Genomic DNA, 15,219 nt, shown 5'->3' on the forward strand with positions numbered 1-15,219 from the left:
TAGCATAGGGTGCTTGGGTGCACTCGATATGTGAGCAGCTGATGCAGTAGTGTAGTGTAGCATAGGGTGCTTGGGTGCACTCGATATGTGAGCAGCTGATGCACTAGTGTAGGGTAGCATAGGGTGCTTAGGTGGGTGCACTCAGTATTTGAGCAGCTGATGGCACTAGTGTAGGTTAGCATAGGGTGCTTGGGTGCACTCGATATGTGAGCAGCTGATGCACTAGTGTAGGTTAGCATAGGGTGCTTGGGTGCACTCGATATGTGAGCAGCTGATGCACTAGTGTAGGGTAGCATAGGGTGCACTCAGTATTTGAGCAGGTGATGCACTAGTGTAGGTTAGCATAGGGTGCTTGGGTGCACTCGATATGTGAGCAGCTGATGCACTAGTGTAGGGTAGCATAGGGTGCTTAGGTGGGTGCACTCAGTATTTGAGCAGGTGATGCACTAGTGTAGGTTAGCATAGGGTGCTTAGGTGGGTGCACTATGTATTTGAGCAGGTGATGCACTAGTGTAGGTTAGCATAGGGTGCTTGGGTGCACTCGATATGTGAGCAGCTGATGCACTAGTGTAGGGTAGCATAGGGTGCTTTCGTGAGTGCACTCAGTATTTGAGCGGGTGATGCACTAGTGTAGGTTAGCATAGGGTGCTTGGGTGCACTCGATATGTGAGCAGCTGATGCACTAGTGTAGGTTAGCATAGGGTGCTTGGGTGCACTCGATATGTGAGCAGCTGATGCACTAGTGTAGGGTAGCATAGGGTGCTTAGGTGGGTGCACTCAGTATTTGAGCAGATGATGCACTAGTGTAGGTTAGCATAGGGTGCTTAGGTGGGTGCACTCAGTATTTGAGCAGGTGATGCACTAGTGTAGGTTAGCATAGGGTGCTTAGGTGGGTGCACTCAGTATTTGAGCAGGTGATGCACTAGTGTAGGTTAGCATAGGGTGCTTGGGTGCACTCGATGTGTGAGCAGCTGATGGACTAGTGTAGGGTAGCATAGGGTGCTTAGGTGGGTGCACTCAGTATTTGAGCAGCTGATGCACTAGTGTAGGGTAGCATAGGGTGCTTGGGTGCACTCGATATGTGAGCAGCTGATGCAGTAGTGTAGTGTAGCATAGGGTGCTTGGGTGCACTCGATATGTGAGCAGCTGATGCACTAGTGTAGGGTAGCATAGGGTGCTTAGGTGGGTGCACTCAGTATTTGAGCAGCTGATGGCACTAGTGTAGGTTAGCATAGGGTGCTTGGGTGCACTCGATATGTGAGCAGCTGATGCACTAGTGTAGGTTAGCATAGGGTGCTTGGGTGCACTCGATATGTGAGCAGCTGATGCACTAGTGTAGGGTAGCATAGGGTGCTTAGGTGGGTGCACTCAGTATTTGAGCAGATGATGCACTAGTGTAGGGTAGCATAGGGTGCTTAGGTGGGTGCACTCGATATGTGAGCAGGTGAAGCACTAGTGTAGGTTAGCATTGGGTGCACTCGATATGTGAGCAGCTGATGGCACTAGGGTAGCATAGGGTGCTTGGGTGCACTCGATATGTGAGCAGCTGATGGCACTAGTGTAGGGTAGCCTAGGGTGCTTGGGTGCACTCGATATGTGAGCAGCTGATGCACTAGGGTAGGGTAGCATTGGGTGCTTGGGTGCACTCGATATGTGAGCAGCTGATGCACTAGTGTAGGGTAGCATAGGGTGCTTAGGTGGGTGCACTCAGTATTTGAGCAGATGATGCGCTAGTGTAGGTTAGCATAGGGTGCTTAGGTGGGTGCACTCAGTATTTGAGCAGGTGATGCACTAGTGTAGGTTAGCATAGGGTGCTTGGGTGCACTCGATATGTGAGCAGCTGATGCACTAGTGGGGAACGTGGGAGCCTCATTTGAATTCTGAGCACAGCGATGCTAAAATGACTGTTTTGAAGTGTACACGGCCTGTGATGAGGGTTGGGTTGGGCGGGTGGGGAGGGGTAGGCGAGTGAGACTCTATTGAAGTTTATAAGGACAGTGGTGGGGAGAATGTGACTCCATTGAAGTGCACATATTTGGGGGAGGAATTATTATTTAGTGTTTTCGGAATAATATAAAGCCTCCTAGGATGTAGGAAAGTTTCTCAATAATAATTGTAATCTCCGAAAAAAATGTTATGAATATTGTACAGAATAAATATTGCAGCATTACAGCTACTTTAGTGCAGAGCTACACAGGACACGTGCATTTGCAGAAAATACGTATGCATGTTTTATGGAGGGGGGGGCAACATGTAAAAGGATTACCATCTGTTGGTGCAGTGGCTGGTGTTTGGGTGGCTCTGCCTTGAGTCCATAGATCAGAGGGCAGGTCTGGGCTGGGCAGCAGCAGGCCTTCAAATGCAAGACCTTCTAGGAATGTATGGTAAGGCTGCAGAGTTTATACAGGATATAATAGATGTAGCCAGACCTTCAGATAAGGGGTGTATCGGTTACTTTTACTTCCTACAAATAGGCAAATGCTCCCCACAAATAAAAATGGGGAGTAAAGATACTCCCAACTAAAAAACACAGGAAAGGGACACGTAGGAGCACGTGCCTCTGCTTACGCTCCCAGCAGCTCCATGGATATGTTGGACCAGTAGAGCATGCTCCAGCACAGGAAGAAACAAATGTATTATTACAAAAAACAATTCCGTTTTAAAGTTATTTGTACTTGCTTATAAAATACTCCCATTGGGAATTGAAGTAACATTTTTACTCCCGAAAAAAATTATTTCACTCCGAACTTTAAAAAATAGGGAGTCAAACACTCCAACTTCCAAATCTTAGCTGGAGCACTGTATGTGGATTCATACAAAAGGAAAACAAAATAACTTTCGGATAGTAGCCGGGTCAAGCCCTCGGCACATCCTGTGGCACGCACACGCCCTCGGCACTTCCTTTGATATGCACAAGTCTTTACTCCGGGTTTCTTTTAGAGGAACCCTTGGGGTAAATAATGTTTTGAAAAACTAATTTAAAACGACACCTTGTAGATGGGGGCACTAGGGTCCCCAGTAACTGCTTTGTTAGCTTACCACTGCAACCTCTTCTGCCATTCTGTGAGCAGACTGTCTCTCTAACCCACCCCGCTGTTTGAGTAGGTCCGAGTCAGGTTGCAGGCTTCTCTGGGTGCAGAGTGCCTGCCCTGGATCCCTTTTGGAGATGGCAGCGTTACAGTCACTCAGTGGCTGTGTCTCAGTAAGGATGACCGAGTGGCCGCCACTCGGTGCTACCTGGGTTTAGGTTCCAACGCAGGTCACTTTAGCCATGTCTCGCGCTTGGAAGGAAGGAGAGCAGCAACTTTGGCAAGAGTGCTATAGTGGCCTTTGAGTCTAACATTCATCAGTGTAGTAACCAAGGTGATTTGTGGAGGACTTCTCCTGTTCCCACAGCATACACATGGTAAACGTTTCTACTTCTTCACATGTTTACACTGAGGCAGGCAGTGTGTACTCTGTACAATGGGTGTGACAATGGCGCACATTTTCCGTCTCCCAGATAGCGACGAGGCTTACTCTGACCCTAGACTGTACATCTTTTCCCCATTCAGGCTCCCATTATCACTTGTGTGCGAGCTACATTTCAGTCGGATGTTGGGGAGGACTCGCCCCCCCTGCCCCCACAGTGCTGCCTCTGCACTTTTAACTCTTACCCTTAAAATAGATTAACAAGCGCTGGGTGATTGCTACATTGCCCCGTGGTGACTGGGGCGGGGGCAGGGCCCATGTGTAGGACATCTACTCCGACATTCTGGAATGGATGTCAATAAGTACAGAATTTATTTTGGGGAGGTGGTGGCTTATATTCGAGAGATTGAGGAGAGTGCGCGATGATGTGGATTGAGGAGGGTGATAGCAGGTGATGAGATGATGGGTGGGGGGGTCAAGTCTCTCTACATTTATAACATAGGGCGCCTATAACGGGACTGGTTGTGAATGATCGAATGGTTCCCCAGCCCACCTGCAGGTGGTGGGCGAGCAGCGAGGTAGAATGTAGACGGTGGATCTGGAAAGTTTGAGCAACATTTCCAGGGCAGCGGAGGAGTGGCAGTGAAGGGCCAGTAGAAGGTTTGGTCAGTCGTCAGGGTGGTTTAGGATATGGAGTGATAAGTGAGCAGCTTTCCTAATGTTTAGGCGGTTGATTCTGGCTACAAGTAGCTGTGGAGGAGTTCAGCCTAAGGAAGCAAGGGTACTCCACTGAAAGGTGGCAGAAAATGTGGGATCAAGGACATGTTTTCCCAAAAGAGAGGGGTGCAGTAGCATGTTCAGAACAGAGGTTTGGGGGAGCTCTTCTTGGGTGAGGAATAGAAGTGGAGGTGCTTGTGTTACAATCCAGGGGGAACGAGCAATCCTAGGGATGAGGCAGTCCAAGTGAGCGTAGTGTTCCGGATTCCAAGGTTGAGAGGGTTAACGGAGGAGTGGAGTGGCAAACCGCAGTGGATGGAGTAGAGTGGCCGTGTCATGTGGATCGCTGCCATTTGCAAGTCTACAGAATCTGGATTGGTGTTTGGTGCAGAAGTCCTTGGCTTTAAGGTCACTGGTTATTCTGTTCAGGATTCTGGAGACAGGCTAATAGGTGGCAGGGCAGTTGGTTTCGGCAGAGGGTTTCTTCAGAATAGGGAGCTCTATAGCTTCCTTGAAGCAAGCGGAGGTCCCAGGATTGCGTGAGTCGCTAATGAGGGATGAGATAGAAGTGGGTTAGTGGAGCAGGTTTTCACGGTTTGCAGCGCAAATGGGACAATTGGAGCGCACAAGGGGATTGACGGTCCTTAGGAAGGGATCCAGTCCAGGTGAAGGCTGCGAAAGGGAGCAAAGAAGCAAGAGTAGTGGAAATGGGACAGGGTTTGGGAAAGAAGGGCCTTGAGATTGGGTATGTGCTGCTGTTACTCCAAGGTAGGAGTGTTTCCAGGAGCTCGTGGAATAACAAGTCCATGAGGTATTCCAGAGTGTTCTCCTTTCCTGGCTTCTCCCCGTCTCCTCCATAATATTCCTTTTTTCCTCCTCCTGCTCTTCTCCTTCATGTTCTCGGGACCTCATCAACACTGCTTTACCGCCCCTTCTCTCTCTGGTGTCCCTCTCCTCGCTTCCTGCGTCTCCTCTTTAGATCTTTCCTCATCGCAGCCCCGCCACCAGCTATCCCACAGTGCCCCTTGTTATTCAGTCACTTTAATGTGGGTGAATGCTGCAGGTGTGCTGTGATTAGTGTGCCTTCCAGGGATCTTCATCTCTGCCACCCTGCACGGGCCCGCTGGCTGAGGCTCTGCTGGTACCATTGTGGTTTCAGTTACCCGCTGTGCCTCGCTACAAAATACTAACACCACCCCCCCCCCCCAGATCCCACTTCTCTCTGTATGACAAAGTCTGCGCGCTGCAATGTAGCTTTGCTTACAAAACTGTACTCCTTGTTTTCATAGTTTTTGTATATATACAAATAATCGTGGGACTGATTGCACAGGGACTAACCCAACTCGTTCCCTCGTGAACCTTTATCTCAGGTGAGATAATTGAGATCCCCCCTTGCATTTGGGGGCGGACCCTGTTGATCCCCCCTTGCATTTGGGGGCGGAACCCGTTGCTAGCACTTAATCTCTGCGAGGGCCGATTCCTGCTCTGTCCACCCCTTAACGTGGGAATGATCGCCTAACACTCTTGGGGGGGGGGGGGGGGGGGGTGGTGTGGGGGGGGGTGGAATCCAATATTCCCTTAAACACCACAAACTGCCACCATTGAAATGTGTAGAGCACGTCCCTGAAGGAAGAGACAGAGCGCTCGGGGGGGAGGGGAGAAATGTCCAAATTGATGGGTAGGGGGCATGTCAGCGGCTGCAGAGAGGATTGGAGAATGAGGGCAGGCACTGGTAGTTTCTGCCTGTGTTCTGCACCCGCTTTTCTGCTGGTGCTAATGATGGGCGTTTTATGAAGTAAGACACCCGTAGGAATGATTAATTAATTACAGGACTGCACTCTTAAGATAACCTACATGTAGCTTGAGTCCTTCTGATCCCCTTGCCACGATGGCACAGCCACCACACACACTACTGGGCAAGGAAAGGATTTCGCCAGGCCTGTGCATCAGCAATAACTCCCAGGTTTTGGTGAGAAATCGCACTGGCTGCCATACATCACCTCTACACACCATGGACGGGCTGTGTTGTGGCGGTACTGTGGGCATCTACCCCCTGCCACATCACTCCTTATCTACCCCGAACCCTGACATGCATACCCCAAGCCAATGGATAGCAATCCCTCCTGACCCCCCCAAAATGAAACCACACAGAGGGGCATTCATCATTTGAACAGTCTAACAGGTAGGAGATGGGGAAGACCATTAGGTGCCAGTCTCACCACCTGTTTTCCCTCCAACCTTGATTGCCCCCCCCCCTTCCAGCCTCCTGCCCCCTCATCCCACATAATGCTTCCTTACCCCCCTCCTCCCTAGCCAGGACAACCTCTCTTACTTACATTCACACCGTGACGCACCTGGCACTGCCCAGTGTTGACAATATTTGATTGTCTTCAGCAAGACCCTGTAAATGGCAGGAGTGCTTTCTAATACCCTGTAACTTAAAAAAACACACCTACTACTGAGCCTTTTGTTTATGCTCAAGTGTTCCGTCAATCACTTATTCCAAGGGCTGCTTAGCCGGTCCGACACCCTAACAAGTTGTTTGCCCATCTCTCTGCAGTACCAGCTATTGAGGAAGAACCATGCTATGGGGTGAATACCATGGGGAGAGCTTCTGGTCACCTTCCAATCTGGGGGATAGGGGGGTGAGGCCTACAAGTTTATGCTATAAAATAAAGAATGGCCTAGGATTGGAGACCATTGAACACCCCTGTTAGCAATCAGGATTGGCCTGCTCACACTCCCAACATTGTCATTTACAATCCTGCATCCCTATCGCGCCATGTAGAGGGCACACACCACGCAGAGCCCTCGTCCAGTCGCCAGCACTCGGGCCTGCATACCACTTTCACACCTTTCTCCATTACTAAACAGTGGCTAAAGTGTGGGAACATCCAGGGGTAAGCTCAAGCTTTCTTATTGATAACACTGGGCAACATTAACCACCAGGTGAATAAGACCCCTCTCTGGTGGGCTACTTTTCCCACCTTCTGATCCGACTGTAGCTCACAGTTGACTTCATGTCTGTTGTCTCTTTCCTTCTCAGGACGCCATCGAAGCCATGAAGAGCCGCCTGGAGAAGAGCATGCAGATGCAGACCGTGCTACGGGCCTTCGAAGCCCGCGACCGCAACCTGCAGGACAGCAACCTGGATCGTGTCAACTTCTGGTCGGCCGTCAATCTGGCAGTGCTAGTGGTGGTGGCCATCGTGCAGGTTTACATGCTCAAGAGTCTTTTCAACGACAAGAGGAAAATCCGGACGTAGTGTTGGAGCCGAGGCAGGGATGCGTAAGGGGGAGGGTTGAGAAGACAGCGAGTTTGGGTCTGGGACTAAAGGGGAGGATCTCCTGGTGGTGGTACACATCACCTATGCAAGCAAAGACACACATGGCGCTGGACTTGGACTCTTCCATGTCGGACTTTCATAGCTCTTGCTGTTCCTGGCGGATGAGGTGTCTTGATGGAACCCGGCGACTGTGCAAGTGTCGCACCAGTAGCGTATGGTTTTAACGTGTTTCTTCTCCGTGGAGGTCCTAATCTCTGTGAAATGTATCTACGATTCTGGAGGTTAGAAAAAGTCTTCCATACACAAGGAGTGCTTTGGTCATTCAGGTATTACAAAAATCCCACACATGCGAAGAGCCAATCTTAACACTGTTTACAGGATTCTTAAACTGGGCACGAGAGGAAAACCAGTTTCTCCCTTTGTTTTTCGGTCACCCCTTTGTCCATATCATGTCATTATTTAAATCTCCATTTCAACGTCCTACAATATTCGGTGGCCTGTCATCCATGGGGCAACTGGAGGATGAACTGGTGGGTAATGGGAAGACTTCCTGTGAGGCTGGAGTTTCTTCACCTGCAATGCCTGTATCGGTTTTCCTGAGTGCACGCCTGTGGTTCCCAGAGGGCTTCTAGTCTTATCTTGGGTACCTCGCCAATCACAGAGTGTTTGGCCTATTGATTTGTGCCGGATTCTGGCTTTATTCTTGGAACCTTTTCTAAGATCCTTTTGGGAGGGTGGATGGATTCTTGCCTGGCTTCGGCTTAGGACCTAGAATAACCACAATCGCTAGTTTTAAGTGCCTTTTCTCTGAGAATCTAGTATTTTCCGGAAATTGTGATTGACGCCCATCAGAAATCCCCCTGATTGCGCTATCAAAGAAGCAGTCCTGAGACAGCATTGCTTGCCTCTAAACATTTGACTGCGCTGTAGTATCAGAAAGGCCAAAGCTCTCGCTGCTTCCAGGATGTAGGTGGAAAGCGATGTCTGAGCGGTTGCCACTACTTTAGAACACATTCACTCATCCTACTCCGCTCAATCATTTCTGGCTATGTCTGGTGGATGACACCGCACCAGTTGGGGCTTTTTTGGGGGTTGCTCGGGTGAGACGTGGAGGGGATATGCCCATTTCAGTTGCAGCATAGTAGCATTTCTTCAGTGGCAAGAACGAAGCTTTTTTCAACGGTGCCCTTCCCAGAGAACCTCCATAGTGCTGCCCGGGCAGTTCAGGAGGAAGAGGGACACCTGATCAAAACAGCTGGAGTGTCTCGTTGTCCGTGTGCAGTATTGCCTCGCCCGAGGGGAGGCGGGCCTTGGGGTATTGGTAACTATGGTAGATTGTGTTCTGGGCTCTGCTTAATGAGGAGGTCAAGGTTCTGGTGCCACAGACCCAAGTAGCAAGTGCCCTAGTTGAAGTCTTGAAGTGCAAGTCATTTACTCCCTATTTTTCGAACTTGAGCATATAATACCTTTCATGGGAATTTTAAAATGTGATTCAGTTTGGGAGGGTACATGTAAGTTTAACTGTAGGTGGCTCTTCTTTTATTGTAATCTAGATTTGCTCTGTTGCCCAGTACTGATGTTACTAGATGGGTGGTTTTACGTAGAAGGCCCCCAAAGATTAGTGGACAACCACCGATCTCAATAGGGCATAGCGGTGGGGCTGGAGACGGGGCACAGACTAACCCGTGCCTGTTACTCTGCATTGTTTGACTATGGCGGGGGGCGGTAGTGGCCAGATTTAGGGGTGCATCACATCTGTGCTTATCTAGAGCCCTGGTGCTGGGTATTTTGGTGGTGGTAGCTGGCTGTCTTAGGTGTGTACGCCCCATACTCAGCAGCGTTCCGATTTGTGTAATATACTATTTCCTTGTCGCTGCTTCGCTCTGGGAGTGGGCAGAGCCTACAATGATTTCTTATGGGAATTCGGGATGGACTTACTCACCCTTAGCACTTAAGGGGTTAAAAGGAACTGTTCCTTTTTTTTTTTTTGCATGTCACCCATTTCAAATGGCGTTCATGCCAGCATGACCAGTTTCAGAGACCAATGGCAGCTGGCCTCACTGGGGCGCATCAGCTGGGACCGGGACATGTCATTTCTCTTCCCGCCTCCTATGCCTTTGCTATGGCATTAGGAGTCAGGTGCCCTTTACTGCAAACAAAAAGTTTCAAACAAAAATATATCATCTGTAGTTTTTTTAAAATCTAAAAATTTGCATAAAAAATATTTCTCATTCTGTTTAACAAAGCTCTGTTGACACAGTTCACAAAAATGCATTACATTGTGAGCAAAATATCTAGGTTCCACTTTGCCTGCGGCCTCCCTGTGTGCTTGTCCTAGGGATGGCAAAGCGCAGTGTGTGATGCGCTGCAGCCTATTGTCTTCAAAGGGCTGGGATTTATAAACTATCAAATATAGGAAGGAACAAGCTCCTGACACACAGACCTCAAAGACTTCTGTTCTACTGACAATACTATCCTCGCACAGCTGCCAGTGTCTTTCCTTAGGTGTTGTCAGAGAACCTCTCTGGCCTTTTGGGTGCAAGCATATTGCCAGATTGTGGGTCAATTCGTAATCTCAGTTGCCTGGTTGGATGGCCACAGAGGCGCGTGGCACACACGTGGTAGTCGTAGTTATGTAATGGGCATTTTTACGATATGAACCACTGTGCGAGGTGTGGCATTGCTGGGGGGTGTTCAGGGATCATGGTAGTCTGGTGGTTTTGGGAAGGCCAGTGATTGTGGCCTAGTTCTTCAAGGTGTTCCTTGCGTATGGCTGTGAATGACCGCGCCAGGGGGTTTACGTGTGGACATTGAGGTGATCCAGGAAAACATTCTACTCTGCTGTCCCCATCACTCTGATGTGTAATCCTTTCTTATGACTCTTGAAGTAAAGGAATTCTGACTTTCCTCACCGGGGCGCGGGGGGGGAGGGGGCTGTTTCCTTCTCACCAGTCACGGAAGCTATGGTATTGGGACTACTGGGAAATCTGAAACTCACCAATGACTCCCTTTTTTAACTATTCCGGCAAGTGTGGCAACACTGCTGGCGCCAGAGCGCTCTCCTTTCATGACAGTTTGTAAATAAATCTTTGTCAGCCGGGTCTGTGCCTTTGGGGCTAATAAAAAAAAGGCCATGGCTGCGCCCCTTTTAAAACAAGTCACATATAGACCCTGGGAATTAGCAGAATTACTGACCGGTGGCCAACCTACTGTGGCTGAGTAAAATGCTGGAGATGATTTTGTTACATCCTAACTACAGGAATATTTAGAGCGCGAACCTATATTGGACCCTCACCAATCTGATTTCTGATGAGGGTTTGGGACAGAGACCACATTGATGGCGGTGTGAGAGGACCTCCTTGAGGTGGCAGATCAAGGAGAATGATCTCTCTTGGTCATGCTGGATCTCTCTGCAGCTTTCGATGCAGTGTTTCACCGTATCCTACTTGGACACCTCAGGTAGACTGGAACATCTAAGACCAAGCCATGAAATGGTTTGCTTCCATTCTCTCAGAGGCAGCAACAGGAGTGTGGAGTCCCTCAGGGTTCATCTCTCCCCCCTTCTGTTCAATCTATATTTGCATCCCCTGATGGACACACCTGGGATGACGCATCTTTTTGATCAAACTAGGCACACAGGTCAACCATGCTTCTTGGACTTGGACCTACTGATTGGCCCTTTAAAAAATAAATAAATAAACTTAGGCTGCACTTAGCAGGAAAATCTTCAGTGTGCAGCCCAGGTGAGTGCCAGGGTGCAGTCCGTATTCGGCACCTTGCGTCTCCTGCAATGGGCCCTTCTGTTCATTCCGGCTGAGGATCATTCTGTGGTGGTGGGAGCCCTGATGGATTCCCACCTTGATTACTTCAATGGGTTGCTGACCGGCATCTGACTCACACAAGTTCAGTGCCTGCAAAAAGCACAAAATGCTGTGGTGAGGCTGATCTTTAGAGTGAGGACGTCCTCCCTCACTTCAAGCCTACGGCCGTCCTTACATTGGCTCACTGTAAAGGATCAAATCGATTTCAAAATCTTTTCTAGTTTTTAATCTGGCCCCACCATATCCATCTAGCATCCGCTGGTATCATCCAGCTCAGCAGATGTGTTCAAGTGACCAACTGCTACTGCAAATTCCCCTCTCGTACTGTGTGTGCAGGGGGCAGCAGATTTGGAGTTCATGGGCAAAACCTGTGGACCCGGCTCCCTTTAGCCATTCGGGCCCTTGAATTCTTTTAAAAACCCACTTTTTTAAGCAAGCTGAACGGGTAGTACATACTAATTGGGGATTGGCCACCCGATTTGGACTAGGTGTTTGGTTTCTCTTTTCATGTTGTCTGTTTTAATTCTGTGCCTAGATACGATGTATTTAGTCAAGTGCACTGTACAAATGTTTCAAAATCAAATCACCACAGCATGCCTTTTGCGCTTCAGAATTTACAACTGATCTTGCTGTCTTTGTGCTGTGCAGGTTGTGCGTCTTCTGGTTCGTGTTTGATTGTGCTGTGCAGGTTGTGCTTCCTCTAGTTGCGGCTAAAGCCTGCCGCTGGTGACTAGTCTAGTCTGCCATGAGATGCTGAGATTGTTTCATAAACCCTTCTACTGGAAAATGACACCCTTCCTCTCAGAGCATTGCATGCTTGAAAAGCAACATGATAGGCAAATCCAAAATCGGACTTCTGCAAATCTGGAGAACAGGCAAAAGATCACTGGCTCGCTTCCTTGTTTACTTTGCGCCATGCCTTATGTAGAAACCTGTTGAACAGTGTGAGAGGAAATACTCAGGGAGTAGTGACTCCAAAGAGGGCCCAAATTGCACATTTGCTCTGTCGTAGCATTTCCCAAAGTTCACGTGCTTTTTAATTTTCTACCGTCGATACAAATACAAGAGGCCAAACCACAAGTCTTTTTTTGCCAGTGTAAAGACATTTGCCCTTGCTAAAAAGCACAGCTTGTGTCTATGCCAACGACTGAAAGGGCCCACAAACTGGGCAGTCACGAATGGGTGGGATAAGGGGGGGTGAATACTACCTAGCCCAAATGTGCGTGTTGGAGGAGAGGCCGCTGTAAACGAGGGTCACTGCTCCTGAGTGCCGCCACTCACTAAATTCTACCAAGCCATCTACCATGCGCGTGTTCTGGGCTCCTGCAAATGTGCAGTTTCCAGTGTTTTTCTTTTTTTTTTTTATTTTAAAGTAGGAAAAGTTTTGGCACTGTCCCACTTCCCCCACGGTTTGACACTGGTTACCTGAATTTGTGTATGTATCATTTTGCAGTGTACTCCGTGCACATTCCCTGCCGGGGACTTGCAGCAGAGATGTGTTTCTTCCTTGTGAAATTGGATGCTCTTGCGGTCAGGTTGCAGCGGCGCAAGTTGTTCAGTTTGCACAGGTTTCTCTGTGAATCTCCATGCAGTCGTAACTTGTGCATTAAAGCAAGCGCGGGCTACATTGCCCTCTGGTCGACGGGCAACACTGATTCGGGCCCTTGACTGCGGCAAACTGTCCCATCAGTTCTTCCTGTATGTGTCACATAGATGCAGGGTCTCCACCTGGTACAGAGGATCTGGGCGTTTCAAAGATGTGTGTCCGCCATCATTTCCTTTCAGAATATTGACTTGATCGTTAGTGGCATCTTAGAGAATTGCTGTTGAGGATATGTCGATATGCAAATTAACCCTCAAAATGTAGAACTGAATACTTTGACAGGACATAGCCCCAGCTGAAACATGTCCACGTTCCAGCCCTCCATCTAGTCCTGCTCCTTTCTAGATCATTCTAAAATGGCTGCCTTCAACTCCCCCACAGAAGCCAATTTGAGGAAGTGTTTGGTGTGGGTAGTAATTGCGACCGGGCTTTGAACAGATAATGGTTAAGGCTACCACTCGACGATGGGGGGTATTTCGTATTGTGAAGCAATGCCCCCTTCATTCAGCTAACGGTTGTTTTCTACAAGAGCAAGAACATTTGTGTATTTCGATCAAATAATGTTGGCCACAAGGTGGCCCTTCAGGCCTTTGCAGCTGGACGTATTTGGGCTGTAGTTGAATTTCAGGACTGGGCACTCGCCTTTAGTTATAGTTGCCACACTGGCCCATCACCTGTGCAATACGGCAACTAAATAATTAGGAAAACCGCCTTTTAAAGGGCCAGCATGAAATGGGTTGGGTTTCTGGCAACTCCATTTTACTTGCGCACTCTGCAGTGCATGCAGTACTTTTTAAAAAAAAAAGTTAAAAAAAAATATTTTTTATTTAATTTGTAAACCTTATTTGGTAGAAATGATCTCTAGTCTAATGTCGGGAATGAGAACCGTGTGTGGCCTCTTAGCTGTGTTCAGTTAAGCTTCGGAACAAAAGCCAAGATGCAGTTGTGGCCGTGCTGCCCCAGATGTGAGCAGTGCAGTCTCTTTGCGTGCGCTCACGGTTGCTTTCTCAGGATGCTTGAGTGGGTGGCAAAACGTGTGCCTCGCACGTAGTCCTACACATGCCAACATTATTCAATCTGTCCTGGTTCTGGTTTTTACTTTGCATTCTGGGACTTCTATTCCTGGGTTTATAAAGGAGAAATGCAGCACTAAAAAGTCCCAAAAACTCGGACTGGACTAGTATCTCCCAAATGGAATCGATAGTGCTGTCTTGTATGCATACATTTTATTTTTGTCTGTTTTAAACTTCTGGGTGCTCATATTTGCACCCTCCTGTGCCAACTATTATCCCAGTCCTGAGCGGTTTAATTGCGCAGACACGATTCTTTGCCGGTGACACTGTTTTTTAAGAGCTGCTTTTAAACACATTTTTATTTTCAATGGGGGGCGAATTTAGTTTTTCTCTCCTGGTTCTGTGATATTTTACGGCCTTTTGGTACAAAATCAGAATCTATTTTTATAAACTTGAATATTTTTGGGAACCACAGGAAATTGGGCGATACTTCTATGCAGTAGTGTGAACAATAAAGTCAAGATTTAGACACTTCTATGCAGTAGTGTGAACAATAAAGTCAAGATTTAGACACTTCTATGCAGTAGTGTGAACAATAAAGTCAAGATTTAGACACTTCTATGCAGTAGTGTGAACAATAAAGTCAAGATTTAGACAACTTTTCTTTTCTGCGTTGTCTTAATGTTGCTGTGCAAATCTGTTTAAAGTGTTTGGTTCTGGCTTCTGCTCATTTGAGCTATGCTGATGGTTCTGACCCTTTTGAATATGCCACACTGACGGTCAGTGGGACCAAAGCAAATCCTACATTCGGTAACTGCGGGCTGACTCAGCCCCCTTGATACCTCTGCGCCGTGCCAAACCCTCACAGCCTTTTCCATGGGGTAAGGGAGAGCACAGATGCCCATTTCCCGCCGAGCGCAGCACAAGAGCCCTTACTGTGTCCCAGGTTAATATGTAAAAGATGACCTACACTTAGAGCCACGAGATCAGTGGGGGCACTGCCCCTGTCCTACAGCAGGTGGCTGGAGAGGGCCTACACAAAAGCCACATCTATTGACTATGACCATGCTCATTTTTATAATGCATTTGTGGTGTTCTTGGTTTAAAGTATTTGCACGCCCTGAATTTACGCTCTCCTGTTGCATAGCTGGCTCGGGTGGTGGTAGAGTTGCAGAAAGAGCAGTGGTGTTCAGCCTTTTATGATTAAAATTACGTTCTTCCAATTTTTAAAACCAAATACAAGTCCACGGGCCCATCACTGCCCCAGGACTACCGACCTTTCGCTCTGGTGCATTCTCTGCCCGCCCTTTTGGACCTTGTGGCTTAAACAGAGTACATTGATTTGTCACCTGCTCACGACCCCCTGCC

At 48.3% G+C, this 15,219-nt stretch overlaps 1 protein-coding gene across 1 annotated transcript in view; it reads left to right on the forward strand.

The window, feature by feature from the left end:
- The window catches only part of TMED1 (transmembrane p24 trafficking protein 1), a 49,462-nt gene extending 34,953 nt beyond the window's left edge, over positions 1-14,509 (forward strand). The window contains exon 4 of the mRNA XM_069604267.1: positions 7,175-14,509. Coding sequence (XP_069460368.1) covers positions 7,175-7,393 — 219 coding nt within the window. The 3' untranslated portion in view covers positions 7,394-14,509. The remainder of the gene's footprint in view (positions 1-7,174) is intronic.
- Positions 14,510-15,219: the final 710 nt, after the last annotated feature.

This window comes from Ambystoma mexicanum, chromosome 3q (genome assembly GCF_040938575.1).
Source record: "Ambystoma mexicanum isolate Mex_15411 chromosome 3q, UKY_AmexF1_1, whole genome shotgun sequence".
Lineage (NCBI taxonomy): Eukaryota > Metazoa > Chordata > Amphibia > Caudata > Ambystomatidae > Ambystoma > Ambystoma mexicanum.